Source organism: Hippopotamus amphibius, chromosome 5 (assembly GCF_030028045.1).
Source record: "Hippopotamus amphibius kiboko isolate mHipAmp2 chromosome 5, mHipAmp2.hap2, whole genome shotgun sequence".
In the NCBI taxonomy this organism is placed as follows: domain Eukaryota; kingdom Metazoa; phylum Chordata; class Mammalia; order Artiodactyla; family Hippopotamidae; genus Hippopotamus; species Hippopotamus amphibius.
The window spans coordinates 153016346-153033279 of record NC_080190.1 but is presented as its reverse complement, the minus strand read 5'-3'; the positions used below and the strand labels follow the sequence as shown (position 1 = coordinate 153033279).

At 36.0% G+C, this 16934-nt stretch overlaps 1 protein-coding gene across 1 annotated transcript in view; it reads right to left on the bottom strand.

Annotated features, from left to right (window-relative positions):
* Positions 1 to 16694, bottom strand: part of SLC30A8 (solute carrier family 30 member 8) — a 37492-nt gene extending 20798 nt beyond the window's left edge. The window contains exons 1-2 of the mRNA XM_057736597.1: positions 16624 to 16694; positions 5403 to 5602 (exon numbers count right to left, since the gene is read on the bottom strand). Coding sequence (XP_057592580.1) covers positions 5403 to 5602; positions 16624 to 16694 — 271 coding nt within the window. The remainder of the gene's footprint in view (positions 1 to 5402; positions 5603 to 16623) is intronic.
* Positions 16695 to 16934: the final 240 nt, after the last annotated feature.

The following is a 16934-nucleotide window of genomic DNA, read 5'->3' as shown; positions in this document are numbered from 1 at the left end:
TTCAAGGCTTTGCTCAAATCCCATGTCCTGCAGGAGGACCTCCCAGATTCCCAAAAGTCATCTGAGAATAATACTTGCTTTCCCTGATGTGGTCAAAAATGGCTTTAGGCAGGAGGTGAGTTGTAGGTTGGGGTCTTGAATGATGGTCAGGGTTTTGATGAGTATGGGGAATGAGAGGGTTTTCCATGTAAATCAAAAGGCATAAGCAAAACCTACAGAGACCTTAAGGTGCAATGATTATTTTGCATAGAATGAATATATCGCTGAAACAGAAGAAGAGTCATGTAGGTAAGTAATAAAAGAAAAAGATTGACAGTCAGTTTGGCAGCCAAATGGTGCAGTAACTTGAAAGCCAAAGTAAGAATTTTTCATTTTGTCCAGGACGCCAGAGTTTTCCAATGTATTGGTCTCTTTTCACTTGGGGCAGCTGAGTAGGGCCTACCACAGAGAGGGTACTTGTCAGTTTACCCCTGTGCTTAGTAAAATTTCCTATGTTTGCCATGGTGAGGAAAAGATTGTGAAGGATTGAAATGGCAAAGGTGAGCCACTGAAGAATTTTGAAGACAGAATTAACACGATGAGTGCAATGTTTTAGGAAAATTAGCTCAATATCAATACAGCTCAATTCCAAATAATTTCCTGCCAGCATCCATTTAATTCCTTTACTGACAACATCACTTTCTTCTGACTCTAAAGCCAGATTTAAACTCATAGACTAATTATTAGGAATGAGAAGGAAAGGAAGAAATTGATTTGCTTGCTCCAAGTGAATAGCTTCCCATTTTTCCTCTAAAAATTTTAGAAACAAAATGACAGGGCATACGGAGAATATAAGGAGTATGGAGAAATATAAGGGTATAAGGAGAAAACTGAGTTTTGTGAATGGGAGACCATCTCATTTCAGAATATTAATTAGACATCAGCTGGGGAGAAGATGCATCTATTCTCAGCATCCACATGATTTTCTGGAAAAGCAAGAGAAGAGAGTTGTGGAGAAAAGAAGCCAGTTTATATATCCTGCTGAGCTGTGTTTGCATGGGATTGTGCCAGTACTTTATTTGGAAGGCTATGAATTTCCAGAATATCACCTTTTCAAATCATGTTTCAAATGGATTATGTGTTTTAGAGTTTCCATTTTGCTGATCTCTTATGTGAGCAATTGAAAATTGTCCATAGTCCCATAACTTTCAATAATAAAAAAGAATGCCCCTCTAGCATAGATATCAATGGATTTCCTGAGGGAGTTTTCCAGATCAGAGCTGCTAAAAGTAAATTCTTTGCAACTCTATCAAGCTATTAAGTCATTCACGCAAAAGACTTGCCCTGGCTCTAGAAGTTGTGTGGTATTAATTTTTTTAAAAAATTTTTAACTGGAAGGTTGTTTACCAACTCTGGATTCATCTTGGACTGGATTGGGTCTAAGCTCTCTTCCAGTTTTCAAAAACTATAAAAGTCTAAGTGTAAAGGCCAGAAGACTCCTGAGCTTGAAGAAACCAATTAATTCTCATTGCTTGCTATTATAGTGCAAACAAACAAAAAGCTTAGCAGATTCTCCTCCACTCTCAGATTATATTAATTTAGCCCTGTTTTGGGGTAATAAAGAGAAAATGAAGCCAAAATATTGGTAACAGAGTATAACAAGTAGTAGTGGTAAGAGTGGTAGTAGCTTATGGTACTATATAGGTAGCTTATAGTGTTATTGTTAATTTTTTTTGGTAAGAAAATTTATAAATAAGATAACACAGCATACTAAAACCTTTAGATTAAACTTATAGCTGTACATAGCTTTATTATTAATAAAAAGAAAGGATACAAATATATTAAGGATATAACTTAAGATAATAAAATATGCAATAAGACTACAACTCTGAGAAAAGAAAGAGGAAATAAAAATATTTTTAAAAAATAAAAGCCAAAATTATGCATTAGGAAACAGAAGGAAAATTAAAATAATATATTCCAATAAAATATATCAATAAAATAAAGATTTATCAAGGAAAAGAAGTGAAAATATACAAACAATATTAAAATGAGAAAGGATCTGGAATAAATAAGAGAATACCAATATGAGACTATCATGTTCTATTGTATGATAATAAATTTGACAATTTCAGTGAGAGGAATGACTGGAGATTTATAAATAACCAAAATTTACTCAAGAAGTAGAAATTTTGAATATATCCGTGAATGAAGAAGAAGCTAAAATATATCAAAAATTTATCTCCAAGAATGTCTCTGAAGTCAATTTATCAGGGAGTTCTTAAAAAGAAAGAATAATTACGATGTCTTATAAACTGTTTTGGTTTTTTAACAGGTTTGGCCAAAAAGTTCGTTCGGGTGTTTCCATACCATCTTTTGGAAAAACCTGACGAACTTTTGGGCCAAGCCAGTATATGAAAAGGAAATTATTAAAACTAAACTTCATTTTTATATGCATAACTCAGATTCAAAAATCGAGAAAAATAGCTCCAAAACAGAAAACTATAGTTAAATTAGTTCAGTGATCATAAAAGGTATAAAAATCCTAACAAAAATATTAGTGATTCAGATTGAGCAATGCATTGAAAGAATGGTCCACTACTGTCACATCACCATAATGAGAGCCTAAGAACACGAGCTCTGGAATTCAGGCAGCCTGCTCACTAGTAGGTATGTTACTAAAATCGAATACTTTACCATTTGTGCTTCAGGTTTATGGTCTATAAAATACAATTCATAATAAGATCTACCTCTCAGGAATTTCATCAGGATTAAGTAAGGCAATACGTGGAACTCATCACAGTTCCCAGCACATAGTAAGCATTAAACAAATATTAGCTGTTGTCATCATGATGTCAGAAATGCATCATGATCTCTTAATATAATCCACATCAATAATGGGTCAAAAAATTTTTAAACAGAATGAATTTCAAAGATAAGGTTTTTGATAAAAGTCAGCGCTCACCCTTGATTATTTTTTAACCATTAAAAAACTAGGACAAGGAGAATACTTCATTAACATAATAAAAATACTTAACCCCTCAAGAAACATTTCACTTAACAACTAAATAGTTGAATATATGATTTGATTTAGGATATTATTTAACAGGATAAAAGAGGGATATAACTATTGAAAGCAGGAGAAATATATATATATATATATATATATTTTTTTTTTTTTTTTTTTTTTTGCACAAAGGAGGGTTATCTGCTGGGATGGGGAGGAGCCATGAGAGGAACAGAGAAAATTCACTGAGATACAATTAGAATAACAATAGTTCAAGTACACTGTTGAGTACAAAATGAATATACAAAATGAACACTTTCCAAAATACAAAAAGTAACCATCTAGAAAGCAGGACATGAGTAAAGGGAGTCCCCACTCACCTCTGGAAAGAATAAACCAAACACACAAAATAACTGTAAATAACTCTAGCAAGAAATAGGTTGGCCTTGTGTTAAAACGAGCAAACTAAAACCATAAAACCTTGATGAGAAATGTAGAATCCTTGGATAAATGGAGAAACATACCATATTCCTAGAGGGAAAAACTGAGTATTTCAAGATTTGTGTTCCCAAATTAATTTATATACCAATAAAATCATGATTAGATTTTGGAGGAAGCTTAAAAAAATTATTTTTATGTCTAATTAGAGTAATAAACAGGAATGAAGAGACTTTACCTTTTTTTCTGTTTAAGGATAACAAGGAAAGAACAATAGATATTATAACATGTAAATCTACATTAGATATATTCCTCCTGACAGAGGTCAGCAACACAGATCAATAAAACACCTTAGAACCTAACTCTATTATTTATAATAATTTGATAAATGATAAAAGTAATACGGAGAAAAATCAATGGAGGAAGTAATGAATTATTCCCTAAATGATGCTGAAATCTTTGTTAGCTCTTTAGAAAGAGAATTTTCAATCCTGAGAGTATATATAATTTCCCATTGATTTAAAATTAAATGCAAAAAACTGAACAACAACCAAATGATGTTTATCTTCTCAGTAGATAGGAAGGGCTTACTAAGCACAAAAGAGTGAAAATAGTAAAACAAATCAGTTCAAAATGAAATGTTTGAGGACTTCCTAGGTGGCGCAGTGGTTAAGAATCCGCCTGCCAATGCAGGGGTCACAGGTTCAAGCCCTGCTACGGGAAGATTCCACATGCCGTCGAGCAGCTAAGCCCGTGCGCCACAACTATTTAGCTTGTGCTCTAGAGCCCGTGAGCCACAACTGTCGAACCCATGTGCCGCAACTATTGAAGCCCACGTGCCTACAGCCTGTGCTCTGCAACAAGAGAAGCAACTACAATGAGGAGCCCACGCACCACAATGAAGAGTAGCCCCCACTCGCATCAACTAGAGAAAGCCCGTGTGCAGCAATGAAGACCAAAAGCAGCCAATAAATTAAATAAACAAATTTACAAAACAAAAAAATGAAATGTTTGATAAAATTACTTACATAAAATTTGGAACTTCTCTGTCAAACCAAAAATTAAACAAAAATTAAAAAGTAAACAATAAACTAGAATAGTACTTACGACAAATGTAACAAAAGTTTAGTATCCTGCCTATATAAAGAGCTCCCAGAGATCAATATAGGGAACTACAAATTATTGAAAAGACAAGTGAGCCACATAAACAGAGGGAAATATAGATCACTAATAAACATGCAAATAATATTAACAGTAACAATTAAAGGAATGCATATTAAAATAAACATAATTCATCTATACATTAGCAAAGATTTTTAAAAGAGTAAAATAAGTTCCCGTTAAGATTTGGAGAGAGAATCATTCTCATGTAAAGCTGGCAGACATAGGAATTGTTTCAAGCTTTGTGAGTAGCTGTTTGGCAATGTGCATAAAGGAGTAATAAAAATATTCGTGTCCTTCAACCAATTATTTCCTCTTTTAGGAATTCCTTTGAAGGGATTAACCAGAAAAGCAGGCAGAGTTTTATTCAAGACTTTTTTTTGCAGCATTGTCCATAAGCAGGAAAAAAACTCCCTAAATTTCTAACAATAGAGAGATGGTTATGTAAATTACAGTAGAGCGTATTATAGAATACTGTTCAGGCATGGAAATGTTTTTGAAGAGTATTTGATGGCATGGCCAGAAGCATTCAGTGTGCTCTCAGTTATGATAAAAAAAATTGGGAGCTACGAATAGAAAATATATTGTACAAAAATACTCCATAATGTTATTGGAGATTATCATGCAATTGTGGGATTGTGATGGGTTTTATTTTGTTTCATTCTATTTTCCAGCTTATCTACAATGAGCATATTGTTACTTTATACGTACAGAAATATTCAGTCTTTTTTTAAAAGAAGAACTTTAGGCAGCCCTCCCATAATGATGCCGGGTTTTGTTTGCTCATTTAATCAGAGAAGTCTTGAGAAATACTCACCCACGACCTCTGCGATCATGAAAACTAAGCATATTCCTGAAGCAGCACAGAGTTTCCACTTGGCATAGACTTGCTCCTTTGCCCTGTTCTCTGTGGCCTTGGATTTGCTGTGGCAGTGATAGATGGCTCCTGACTCCAGCTCCTCTGGCTTCTCTCCAGGACGTTGATCTTTATTCAAGGGTTTCTGCTGGCGTTCCACGCTGTGGATGAGTTTGACAGAAGCAAGAAGTGAACATGGTTGCAAACAAACTTCTCACTGACAGCCCTACGCATTCTCAGAACTGCTATAAGGACATTTGATGACTAGCTAGGAACTTACAACTCACAGCTCCTTCTACAAGAAATATCAAATGCAAGGAACAAGCAAGAAATTTCCTTCTGAATTCTCAACTACAAAAAGATTTTGCAAGCTCTTATTCAGTCTGTGCTACCAGCGATTAAGAGAGAGTAAAGGAAAAGGAGAAAGGAAGCAGATACATTTTGGTGCATTTCCTTCCCACTTTGAAAAGATTTTGGACACTGCCATAAATTTTAAAAGGGCAGTGATGAGGTTATTATTATTAATGTGTAAAGTGTGTATGAGCCAGCCTACAGATGCTCACTACTGCGTGCCATCACTCTGCCTTTCTTCTCCTCAGCCACATTGGTAGTAGATCAGAGCACTTTTTCCTGCTAAGTCAATATGAACTCTCAGAAACCTTCTTAACACATCTTTGCAGAAATCTCTACCAACCTATCACAGTTGTAATGAGAGTTAAATCTACTTATACTTCCAAATGCAGGCAGTGCATATCACTTCTGTTCAAATGTAAAGCATTTATAGAAACAGAGCCATTTATAGAAATATAGAATTTCACAGATACAAAGATTGTAGATAACATTTAGTCCAATCCCGCTGTTTCTTATTCAAAGTAATTAAGATTCAGAGATGTCAAGTAATTGCCTGAGGTCAAATAGCCAGGAAATGGCAGAGCTGGGATTCCACGCCTAGTGTTTTTTCCACTATGCCCACACTGCCTCTCTTCCTGAACATCGGTACACCTAAAACCAATTTTTACTGATGCAATGATCTTAAATTAGTTAGATTTGTATTTTTTTAATAAACTTATTACATGATATAAATAAGATTCTTAGGAGTAAGAACTTTGCATTCATGGCTTTGAAAGATATAAAAATGGAAGTAAATTATTTTCCTCCACCTGAAGAGTTACTTCATTTGTCTTATCACAATCCAGAAAAAGATCTGATGGTTTTAGCTTAAATTATGATTATTATTACGACTCTAATTGTCATTATATTTGAGTTTTTTTTCTGAATAAAATAACATACATATTCATTATAGAAAACCTGGAGTTACAGAAAGGCATAAAGCAAAGGGAAAAATCACTAATAAACTTACTTCCGAGAGACAACTATTGTTGATAGTATTTTGTTTAGCTTTGTAATAAATAAATACTTTTTTTTACTTAGTCCATATTATTAAGGATATTTTTGATTGCAGGTAGAGAAAACAGAACTCACGCTAGGTAAATAAATAAAGGGAATTTTTGGTTCCACAGCGAAAAACATCTAGAGGTGTCAGGCTTCAGCCTGATTTATCAAAGATCCATTGCTCTGCAGTCTCAACTACTCTTCAGCCTCAGGCTGGTTTTCCTCATATAGTGGAATAGTTGCCCAAGATAATAGAGACTGTATACTTGTTTTTTCTTATACAGCAAGAAAGAATGTTCATTCTCCCAGCTGCAAAGCAGGAGTCCTGAGTTGCATGCTGATTTGGCCAGCCTCTATAGCCAGAGGACTATGGATGGACTAATTGACTTAGACCTTGCTAAAGTTAACCGTGTTGACTCATGGAGCTGAGTGGGGTAAATGCTACCCAGATCACATGACTGCAACTCAGGGGGATGGGCTGGAATAGATTGTGGATGAAATAGTGTCACAATAGGATGCCACTAAACATACAGCTTTGGAACCTAATATTTAGCTGTATATATTTTTTAATGTTTTCTCAATTTATTAAATATTCTACATCATTAGTTTCATATAGAGAGAGTATTAAATGTCACAACATAACTATTTTCTATTATTGTCACAACATATGTCACAACATAATTAACTATTTTCTATTATTGAACAATTGACTCTTTTCCAATTATTTGCTTATATAAGCACCACTGTGATTCATATCCTTACAGTTAGTCTCTCAATATAGTATTATCTCCTTAAAATGTAATCTTGAAAGGGGAATTACTTGGTTAAAGAATGTCTACATTTTTAAGGATTTGGATGTATATTGCCAAATTGGCTTCAGAATGTTTTTACCATGTTAATAGCACTCAGGATTTTGAGCCATTCCAAATAATCTTCATATTGGAATAAGAACCATTTGACCAGAGACACATAGAGTACTTATATCTATAAATTCTTACCTTTGTAATGTGATGCATACCCTGATAATAAACAACCACGTAGTATAGCGGTGTTAGTCACCAATGGTCATTGACCATTGACCATTGACCAGAGGAGCCAGAGAACTGGTAAGAAGGCATGGGGGAGGTTTCCTTTTTCCTTGTGCTGAGAAGGCAGCATGAGCAGGACAGGGTCACCAAATGTTCTGACATTGTTCATATAACCACTGGTTTACTTTACTTTATTTTCTATTTTTCGTGAATCTTGTGAGCAAAGAAAACCAGGTGGTGAGTGACCAGGAGAGAGAACTTATCTTGGAGCATTTTAGAAGGCAGATCAAGGCAGGAATCCCACCAAGGGCACAGCCTGCGGGCAGTGCCACAAGAGGAAAAGTGCAAGAAACTTGGCCAATTTTTACTTTTAAATACTGCTACCTTGTTCTAGACCTAAGATAAACTAGTATGGGTTCCTTGAAGCACTACGCCAGAAATCCAAAAGCAAGACTGAAATTGGATATAATGTGTTCATATGTATGATGTGTGTGTTTTATGGGGGGAGGCAGGAGCCCACCATCTTCATTGGGCTCCCCAAAGGTCTATGATTCCCAAAGAAGTTAACAACCGGAGGAGTGGGGAAAGGGATAGCTGGGATGAAGTGAGAGAGTAGCATAGACATATACACACTACCAAATGTAAAATAGATAGCTAGTGGGAAGCTGCTGCATAACACAGGGAGATCAACTCGATGATGGGTGATGACCTAGAGGGCTGGGATAGGGAGGGTAGGAGGGAGTCACAGGATGGAGGGGATATGGGGATATATGTATAAATACAGCTGATTCACTTCGTTGTACAGCAAAAACTGGCACAACAGTGTAAAGCAATTATATTGCAATAAAGAACTTAAAAAAAAGTTAACTAAAGTTAAAATACATTCCTCACTATCTTATAAGAGCAAAGTGGTCTAAGTGTCTCTAGATGCAGTACAGGCTCTTCATCTGAAAAATGATGCAAATTCTAAGAAGAATTTTAAAATGAAAGTTCCAAAAAGCAAATGCTAGAATGCACCAAAAAATGAAATGTGAATTTACTTTCAAAGAATAAGTCACCAGAGACGACCACACATTCAAATATGGCTGACACTTTGAAGAGTAGGAATAATAGGCCGGAGCAAAGAAACTGACTGTAGCATCAAAAAGAAGAAACAGAGAGAAATGGTGAAGAAAAATAGGGAAATATTAGAAAAGTTGATGTCAGTAGCCTAGATCTTGGAGTTCATCTGTTAAAACAGGAATGAGAAAATGGAGCTTTATTTTGTGATCTTGGAGTTTTGTTTTTTTTTTTTAATTTTGTTTTTACTCTTATTTTTGTTTGGTTGTAGAGGTCAAGCCTCTTTGTTTCTGTACCTCTAAAGTGGAGCTGGTCATATTTTTTTATCCTCTTATTTCATATGTTGACCGCATGATATCACTTTGATTTTGTATTTTCACATTACCTCTCCCAAGAACCTTAAATAGGAGATGAAATCTTTGGTCTTACCATGTATTTCCAACACTTCATGTATTCATTCGTGGTACAAATATACTGAATGCCTACCACGTGCCTGAACCTTCAGAGGTGCTAATGATACCATGCCTTTGAAACAAACATAGTTTTTGACCTAAGAAGCATATATCCTAGCAGAGGGGGACATAGCAAGGCAGCTGGTAGTAACAGAGGCTGTGTAGTATCATGGGCAGTGACTGGTGGAGGAAAGGTGAGGCTACCTTAAATAGAGTGGTAAGGGAAGGCACCTCTGTAGAGATGATATCTCAGCAGTGCCTTGAAGGGTAACCAGGAGCAGACCTACTTGAAGGAGGAATATCACAAGCAGAGGGCATTGCTGGTGCAAAAGTCCAAAGACAAGAAAGACCTTGTCTTGAAAAGAAAGGGAACTACGTAGTGGCTGCTGTGGCATGAAGGGGGAGTAAAATTGGATGAAGTCAAAGAAGTAGGCAGAAGTCAGATCATGCAGAACTCTGTGGGCCATTGTAAAGGGTTTCATTTTCTTTGAAGTATAAAAGGAGGAAGTTGGAAAGTTTTGAGCAGGAAAGTAACGTTATGTGGTTCACATTTCTAAAATGATCATTTTGGGTGTTGCTTGGAAGGCTAGAGTGCAGTGAACAAAACATGGAGATCATTTATTTGATTAAATGTTATGAAATAAATGAGTGATATGAAAGAAGTGTTTTGAGGGGAGATAGCTAGAGGGAGTGGGGAATAGAAATGTTCACCTAACAGGTGTAATTTCTTGTCCCAGACTAGGTATCCAATGTTCCATCCCCCTTTTAAACAGCTTTATTAAGATATAATTCATATACCACAAAAATGACCCATCCAGTGTATACAATTAATGGGTTTTAGCATACTTACAAAGTCATACAACCACAGTCTAACTTTGAACATTTTCATCACCCCCAAAAGAAATTCCATACCCAGTAAATCCCCAGTCTCCTTACACACAATCCTACCTCAGGAAATCACTAATCTACTTTCTGTCTTTATAAATTCGCCTATTCTGGACATTTTTTCTATAAATGCAATCACACATCACGTAGTTTTTGTGACCGGCTTCTTTCACTTAGCATAGTGTTTTCAAGGTTCATCCGTATTATAGCAAATATTAGTATGTCGGTACTTTATTGCTTTTTATTTCCAGATAATACTCAGTTGTATGGATATACAATATATGATGGATATCTAGGTAGTTTACATTTTTTTGACTATTATGAATAATGCTGCTTTGAATATTTGTACACAAGGTTTTGTGGAAGTATATTTTCATTTCTATTGTTTTTCTATCTGTGGAATATTGAATTCATAGAATAAATTGGAAAATGTTCACTCCTCATTTTTGGAAGAATCGATATTAATTCTATTTTACATCTTTGGTAGAAGTCATCAGTGAGACATCTGGGCTTTCTTTGTGTGAAGTTTTTTGACTGCTAATTTAATCTCTTTACTTGTTATCGGTCTACTCAGATTTTCTATTCCCTCTCAAGTTTGGTAGTTGATACCTTTCTATGAATTTTTCCATTTCATCAAAGATTGCATGCATTTTATTTTATGTGATTTATCTTTAAGTCAAGAGAAAAAGGAAAGTAAATACTCTTTCCTTTATAATTATCTACATAATTACCTTTACTGATGCTGTTTGAATTTGTGTGTGTTGATTCCAGTTAACGGCTGGCGTCGTTTGTTTTAAGCCTGAAGAATTTCCTTTGCTATTATTGGTAAAATGAATCTGCTAGCAAGAAGTTCTCTCAGTTTTTATTCATTTGGGAATTTCTTTATTTCACCTTCATTTTAGAAAGATAGTTCTGCTGGATAAAAGTTGATTGATTGGCAGGATTTGTTTTATTCTTTCAGCACTTTGAGTGTGTCACCCCACTGCCCTCCAGCATCCTTTGTTTCTGATAGAAGTCAGCTGTTAATCTTACTGAGAAACTCATGCTCATAGTGAATCCTTTTCCTCTTACTGCTGTCAAGATTTTTCTCTGTGTGTTTTGCTTTCAATATTTTAACTATGATGTGTGTATCTGAGTATAGATCTGTTTGCCTTGATTCTTCTTAGAGTTTGTTGACTATCATGGATGTACAAATTAATATTTTCACCAAATTTTGAAAAATGTCAGCCATTGTTCCTTTGAAAGTTTTTCTGCTCCTTTTCTGCCTCCTCTCTTTCTGGTATTCCCATTATGTATACAGTAGGACATTTACCTATATACCACATTTCTCTGAGGTTCTGTTAATTTTTTTCATTCCTTTTTCTTTCTTTTCTTTATATTACATGGTAACTATTGATCTATCCTTACAGTCACTGATTCTTTCTTCCGTTAGCTCGTATATACTGCTGAGTCCCTTTGTTCCACTTATACTTTTCAACTTCAGAATTTGGTTCTTTTTTATAATTTCTATCCATTATTGCTGATATTCTCTATTTGATGAGACAATGTCATCATGCCTTTCTGTAATTCTTTAAACATGATTTTCTTTAATTCTTTGAACATATTTATAATAGCTGCTTTAAAATCTTTGAATGCTAAGTTCAACATTGGGGCCCTTTCAAAGGCAATTTCTATTACCTGCTTTTTTTTTTTTTAACCATTTATAGGTTATTCTTTCCTCTTCCTTTGCATATGTTATTATATTTTTCTAGAAACTGGATGTTTTAGGTAATATATTGTAGCAATTCTGAATACTGATCCCCAATGGGCTTGTTATTGTTGCCACTTATTACTTGTTTGCTTTTTTATTTGTTAAGTAAATTGTCTTGTCTAGTTCAGTGGAGTATTTTCTTTGACTTTACCTGCTGTGTAGCCTCTATTGTCATTCCTCAGAGAGTGCAGCCTTGGGTGTGTGCACAGTTACCTCCCCCCACCCCCTTGCCTAGGGATGGTGATCATTTTAATCATGTTTGCTTTGACTGTCTCTTTCCATGGTATCACTGTTAAGCTTTTAGCTGCTCTGCCTGTATTGATATCACACCCAGCTCTTGTTCTTCTTAATCACTTGCTGATTGCTGTAATGTTTTCAACAATACTCTGAGGCATAAATTACTTTACAACATTATCCAATTAAAGTTGGGTCATGTATTAGTCTGCTCTGGCTTCTGTAATAAAATACTACAGACTGGGTAGCTTAAACAACAGAAATTTATTTTTTCATAGTTCTGGAGGCTAGAAATCCATAATTAAGGTGCTGGAAAGTTAGGTTTCTGGTTTTGGTGGTTCTGGCTTGTAGATGGCTGTCTTCTTGCTATGTTCTCGCATGGTAGAAAGGGAGAAATCTCTGCTACCTCTTCCTCTTTTAAAAAGATATCAATTCTATCATATCAGGGCTTCACCCTAATGACCTCATTTAACCTTAACCATCTTAATGGTCCTGTCTTCAATACAGTCACATGGGAGCTAGGGTTTTAGCATATGAATTGTGGGGTGACAAAAACATTCAGTTCTTAAGAGCCTCCTTACAGGGATAGTATTTGAGGCTAAACTCTGTGGCTTATGCCAACTCCAGGAGGGCTTCTTTTACCTCTGTCTTTCCCTAGCTGTTTTCATTAAACTTCTAACTGGTCTACCATTTAGCCTGTTGCTCTGATGAAGCAACCAGCCTACTCTTGATTGCTCAACAGCAAAATCTTTATTGTTTTTGACAGTGCCCTTATGCTTGAAATGTCCCGTGTTCTATTCCAAATAAACTTTGAGTTGATGTATCAGCCATCCTCTAAGGGAAAGATGTGTAGCTCTCTGTTCTTATAGCCTGATTCTCCCACAGGTAGAACCTCTGCATCACTGCACCAAAACTGAGAGAAGGAACAGTGACCCACTTATCCTGGAGTGACACCTCTGCTCCATAAGTGGGTGCTGAAGAACCTCACCTATGAGTGAGCCAGGGCAGGAGTGTTTAGGACCTTGCTGCTCCTGGACTGTGAGTAGGGATTGGGTGAAGAAAGGGGGCCCCAGTCCTCTTGGCCATGTCTGCACTGAATAAATGTTCTACAATATGGAGCTGGGGCAATTAGAGATTCCAGAAGCCCTTTGCTCAAGGGGTGAACTGTAGCCCCCAGTTGGAAGCTGGGAGGAGAGGGATCCCTGTCTTTTGGCCACACCCACCCAGAGTAGAACTTCCATCACAACAAGCTTGGAGGGGAATGAGGTTAGTGGGACAGATCATGGCTCAAATGCCACAGACTCTTGCTTCTTACTGAGATTTAGTAGATTTTCTTGAACAAATAGTTCTCAATTTACTGTATGCCCTGAAGACAATTTCCAGAAACTAAACTGTTGGAGGTTTTTTATAAATATTATTTTTACCAGTAAAATGGTTGTTTCACTGGGGAAGGAGGTCCATTAAGCTCCTTACACCACCGTTCCAGAAGTCCAGCCATGCTAAAGACAGACAGACAGACAGATACACACACACACACACACACACACACACACACACACACACACACACACACACACACACACACTTTAAGGCTTCACATTGAAAAGATTCCAGTAGCTTGTCCCTACCATCTGGCCCTGCCCTCACATTCCCTGAATTTCTTTAAGATATGGCTTCAGAAAAAGAAAAGCTTGTTCCCAGCACCAAGAAACCATATTGAGTATGTAAGTCAACTTTATAAAACTGTCTCTTTGCTACCATGAGCCCAAAGCATAGGGAATCACATTATTGGAAAGGGACTTGGGGGGATGGGAGGGAGAGATTATACAATAGTAGCTACAGGGCCTAATATTACTACTTCCTGTAGTAAATATCTTTAAAGATGATGTCCAACAATTCCTATCATCTTATATGCACATGCCAGCAAGAGATGGAATCCATTGTCCCAGCCCTTGAATCTCAGACTTGGGACTTGCTTTAACCCATCAAATGTGGTAAAAAAAAAAAAAAATGGTACTGTGCCAGTTCTGGGCTTAAGCTGTCTGAGACCTGTCAGATTCCACTGTTGCTGTCTTGCTACCTTAACTGCCATATAAAAAAGTCCAGGCTAATCTGATAAAATGAGACATGACACAGAGAGAGAAGCCATGGGAAGAAGGAAGACCAGTCAAAAGCCAACAAATACCCCAGACAAGTAAGTGAAGCCATCCTTGACCTTCTAGCACAGCCTAGACACCAACAGAATGCAGCCTCACAAACAAACCTCGCTAACCCCACATGGAATGAGAATTATGAATAATGAAATGATTGTTGTTTAAGCCACTACATTTTGGGGGTAATTTCTTACACAACAATAGATAAATGAAACACTCTTGTTGTGTAATTAGAGAATACATATTCCTTCCAGATAAGTTTCTTAACAGATAACAACTTAAATAGAAAGCTGATGATAAGTAGAAAAAAGAGAAGGAAGGAGAAAAGGGAAGGACCTTCAGGAGATAGGATTTCTATCTCTCAAATAGAGATAGAACAAAATACATGAGAAAGGAAATAGGGAGATGTGAGGAAAAGAAGTGAATTAGTGAGGGAATCAAGGTTCCTCTGAGCTCAGGAGGAAATAGATTAAGGACCCAGCAGGCCACATGGTGAAAGCCTGTCTGTGAGATGGGGAGGGGGAGGGGAACAAAATTCACAAACAGAGGCATAGGTCCCTATCTCAACTCTGCTGTAATTAGACATCCAACCCTAAGAACAGCATTTATTCTCTCTGGAATTCACTTTCCTAACTGGTAAAATGAGGGATCAAGATAAGTAATCTCATCTAGGTTCAATTGTTTTTATTTGGAAAGAAAATAAAAATGAGTTTGACAGTTTTAATCATCACTGTATCCTGAAAACCATACCGATTTATGAAGTGAATGAGACCCTATAACCATAAACAGTTGGCTTTATTTGCATAACAGAGTGCTAATAGTCTACATTTCATAAGAAGGGAAATACTGTTATTTCAATAATGTAGAGATGCTCTGTTAATAGTGTTCATAGTGCTAACAATTTGTTGTTCAAAGTTTCTGCCTGACCTAACATGAGGCTTTGTTGTTTATGATCTCAATAAATCACATCTAATATTATTTTCTAAGAAAAATAATTCTTACAATGTGAGGTAATAGATGTGCTAGCTTCTTTGTCATATATATATATTTTTAAGCAAAGTTATAAATATCCTAAGAAAAAGTCCCTTTGCAGTCGTTCAAACATTTGATGCTTTCAAACACAATGCCCAGTCCTCTTTGGAATGTTAATTTGGTTTCATGAAACACACAAAAGCATTACTCATATTATTAATGGGTAAGTATCCTCCTAAATTCTGCTCCTAACGAATTTATTTCAGATTTTCATTCATTTATCTATGTATTCTGAGTGTGTTTCTCTTTGCTTCCCACTTGTATTGAATTCCCCAAATGCACCAAAATCTCGTTTTTATTTGTCTCTGTCTTTACTAGGAAATTATCTCAGTCAGGAAAACTTTCCTAACCTTACTTCCTGTGTAGGGTTTCCCTAACCTTACTCTAACTCCTTTTTATTTTTTCAATTCTCATCCTATCATTTCTGAAAAGCTTTCTCTGACTCCCGAAGTCCAGCAAAGACCTAGGTTCCCTTGAGGTATTCTTAATATCTCTACCCCCAGAATAACACACATGCTATTTTGTAATTGCCTACTTCTTATATGCATTCCACATATAGACTCAAGCTTTCAAGAGAACGGAGATATAGGACTAGGAATATTTTAGTCTCCATTATGTATCCACATGTGTTCAGTCAATAATTGCTAAACAAGGGGGAAATTAACATGGCACTGTGGGAGACAGTAAAAACAATTAGAGCTATGTAGAACATTAAACTTAGCCACACTTATTATAGGTGAGTATATTTGATAATGATATTATATAATTAATAAAAAAGCAATTAACTTAAGATCAGTGTAACCACAATTTGCCACATAGTTGAAAAGCCTTAATTCTTTCTAAATATAATTTAATAAAATTTACTATCTATCTTAATAGTGGAAATAATTGAGGAAGAGAAAGGTAAACACAGTAGATTGCATGTCTGTTTTATCAGAAGAAAATCTACAGATGAAAAATATACTAATAAATTATGCCCTTCATGCGCTCAGATTATTTAAGGAATCAAATCAACTGTACAGAGTATTGCCTTTTTCAAGATATGAATTATACAAGTCAGCCAACAGTTTATAACATTTTACAAAATGCCCCCAAGTTGCAAAAGCAAAAGTTTCCAGTTCTGAAGCAGTAGGATCTAGGGACTTAGTGAATATTCCAGACACAGAGAATTGTGAAGCAGAATCAGACGTCTGTTACCTGTCTAGCGTGAAGGCGTACATCTTAGTGGCTTTGTCGTTCACAAGATAAGTTCTTTCAAGAAACTCCATGGTGGCCAGGATGAAGGCTTTAGTTGTTGTTGTTGTTGTTGATGTTGTGGCAGCGGCTGCTGCCCTTTAACTTGCTGTCCAGTTTTGGAAGCAAAGCAGCATTACAATTATTCACACACTTTCCAAAGGAAAATGAAAAGGCTTCCGGGATTACAATCACAAGCCTCCCACATCAATGTTCTTGATAGATGTGCTAAAATTACAGTCTGTTTGCAATATTACCTGGCTTCATTCTCTCAC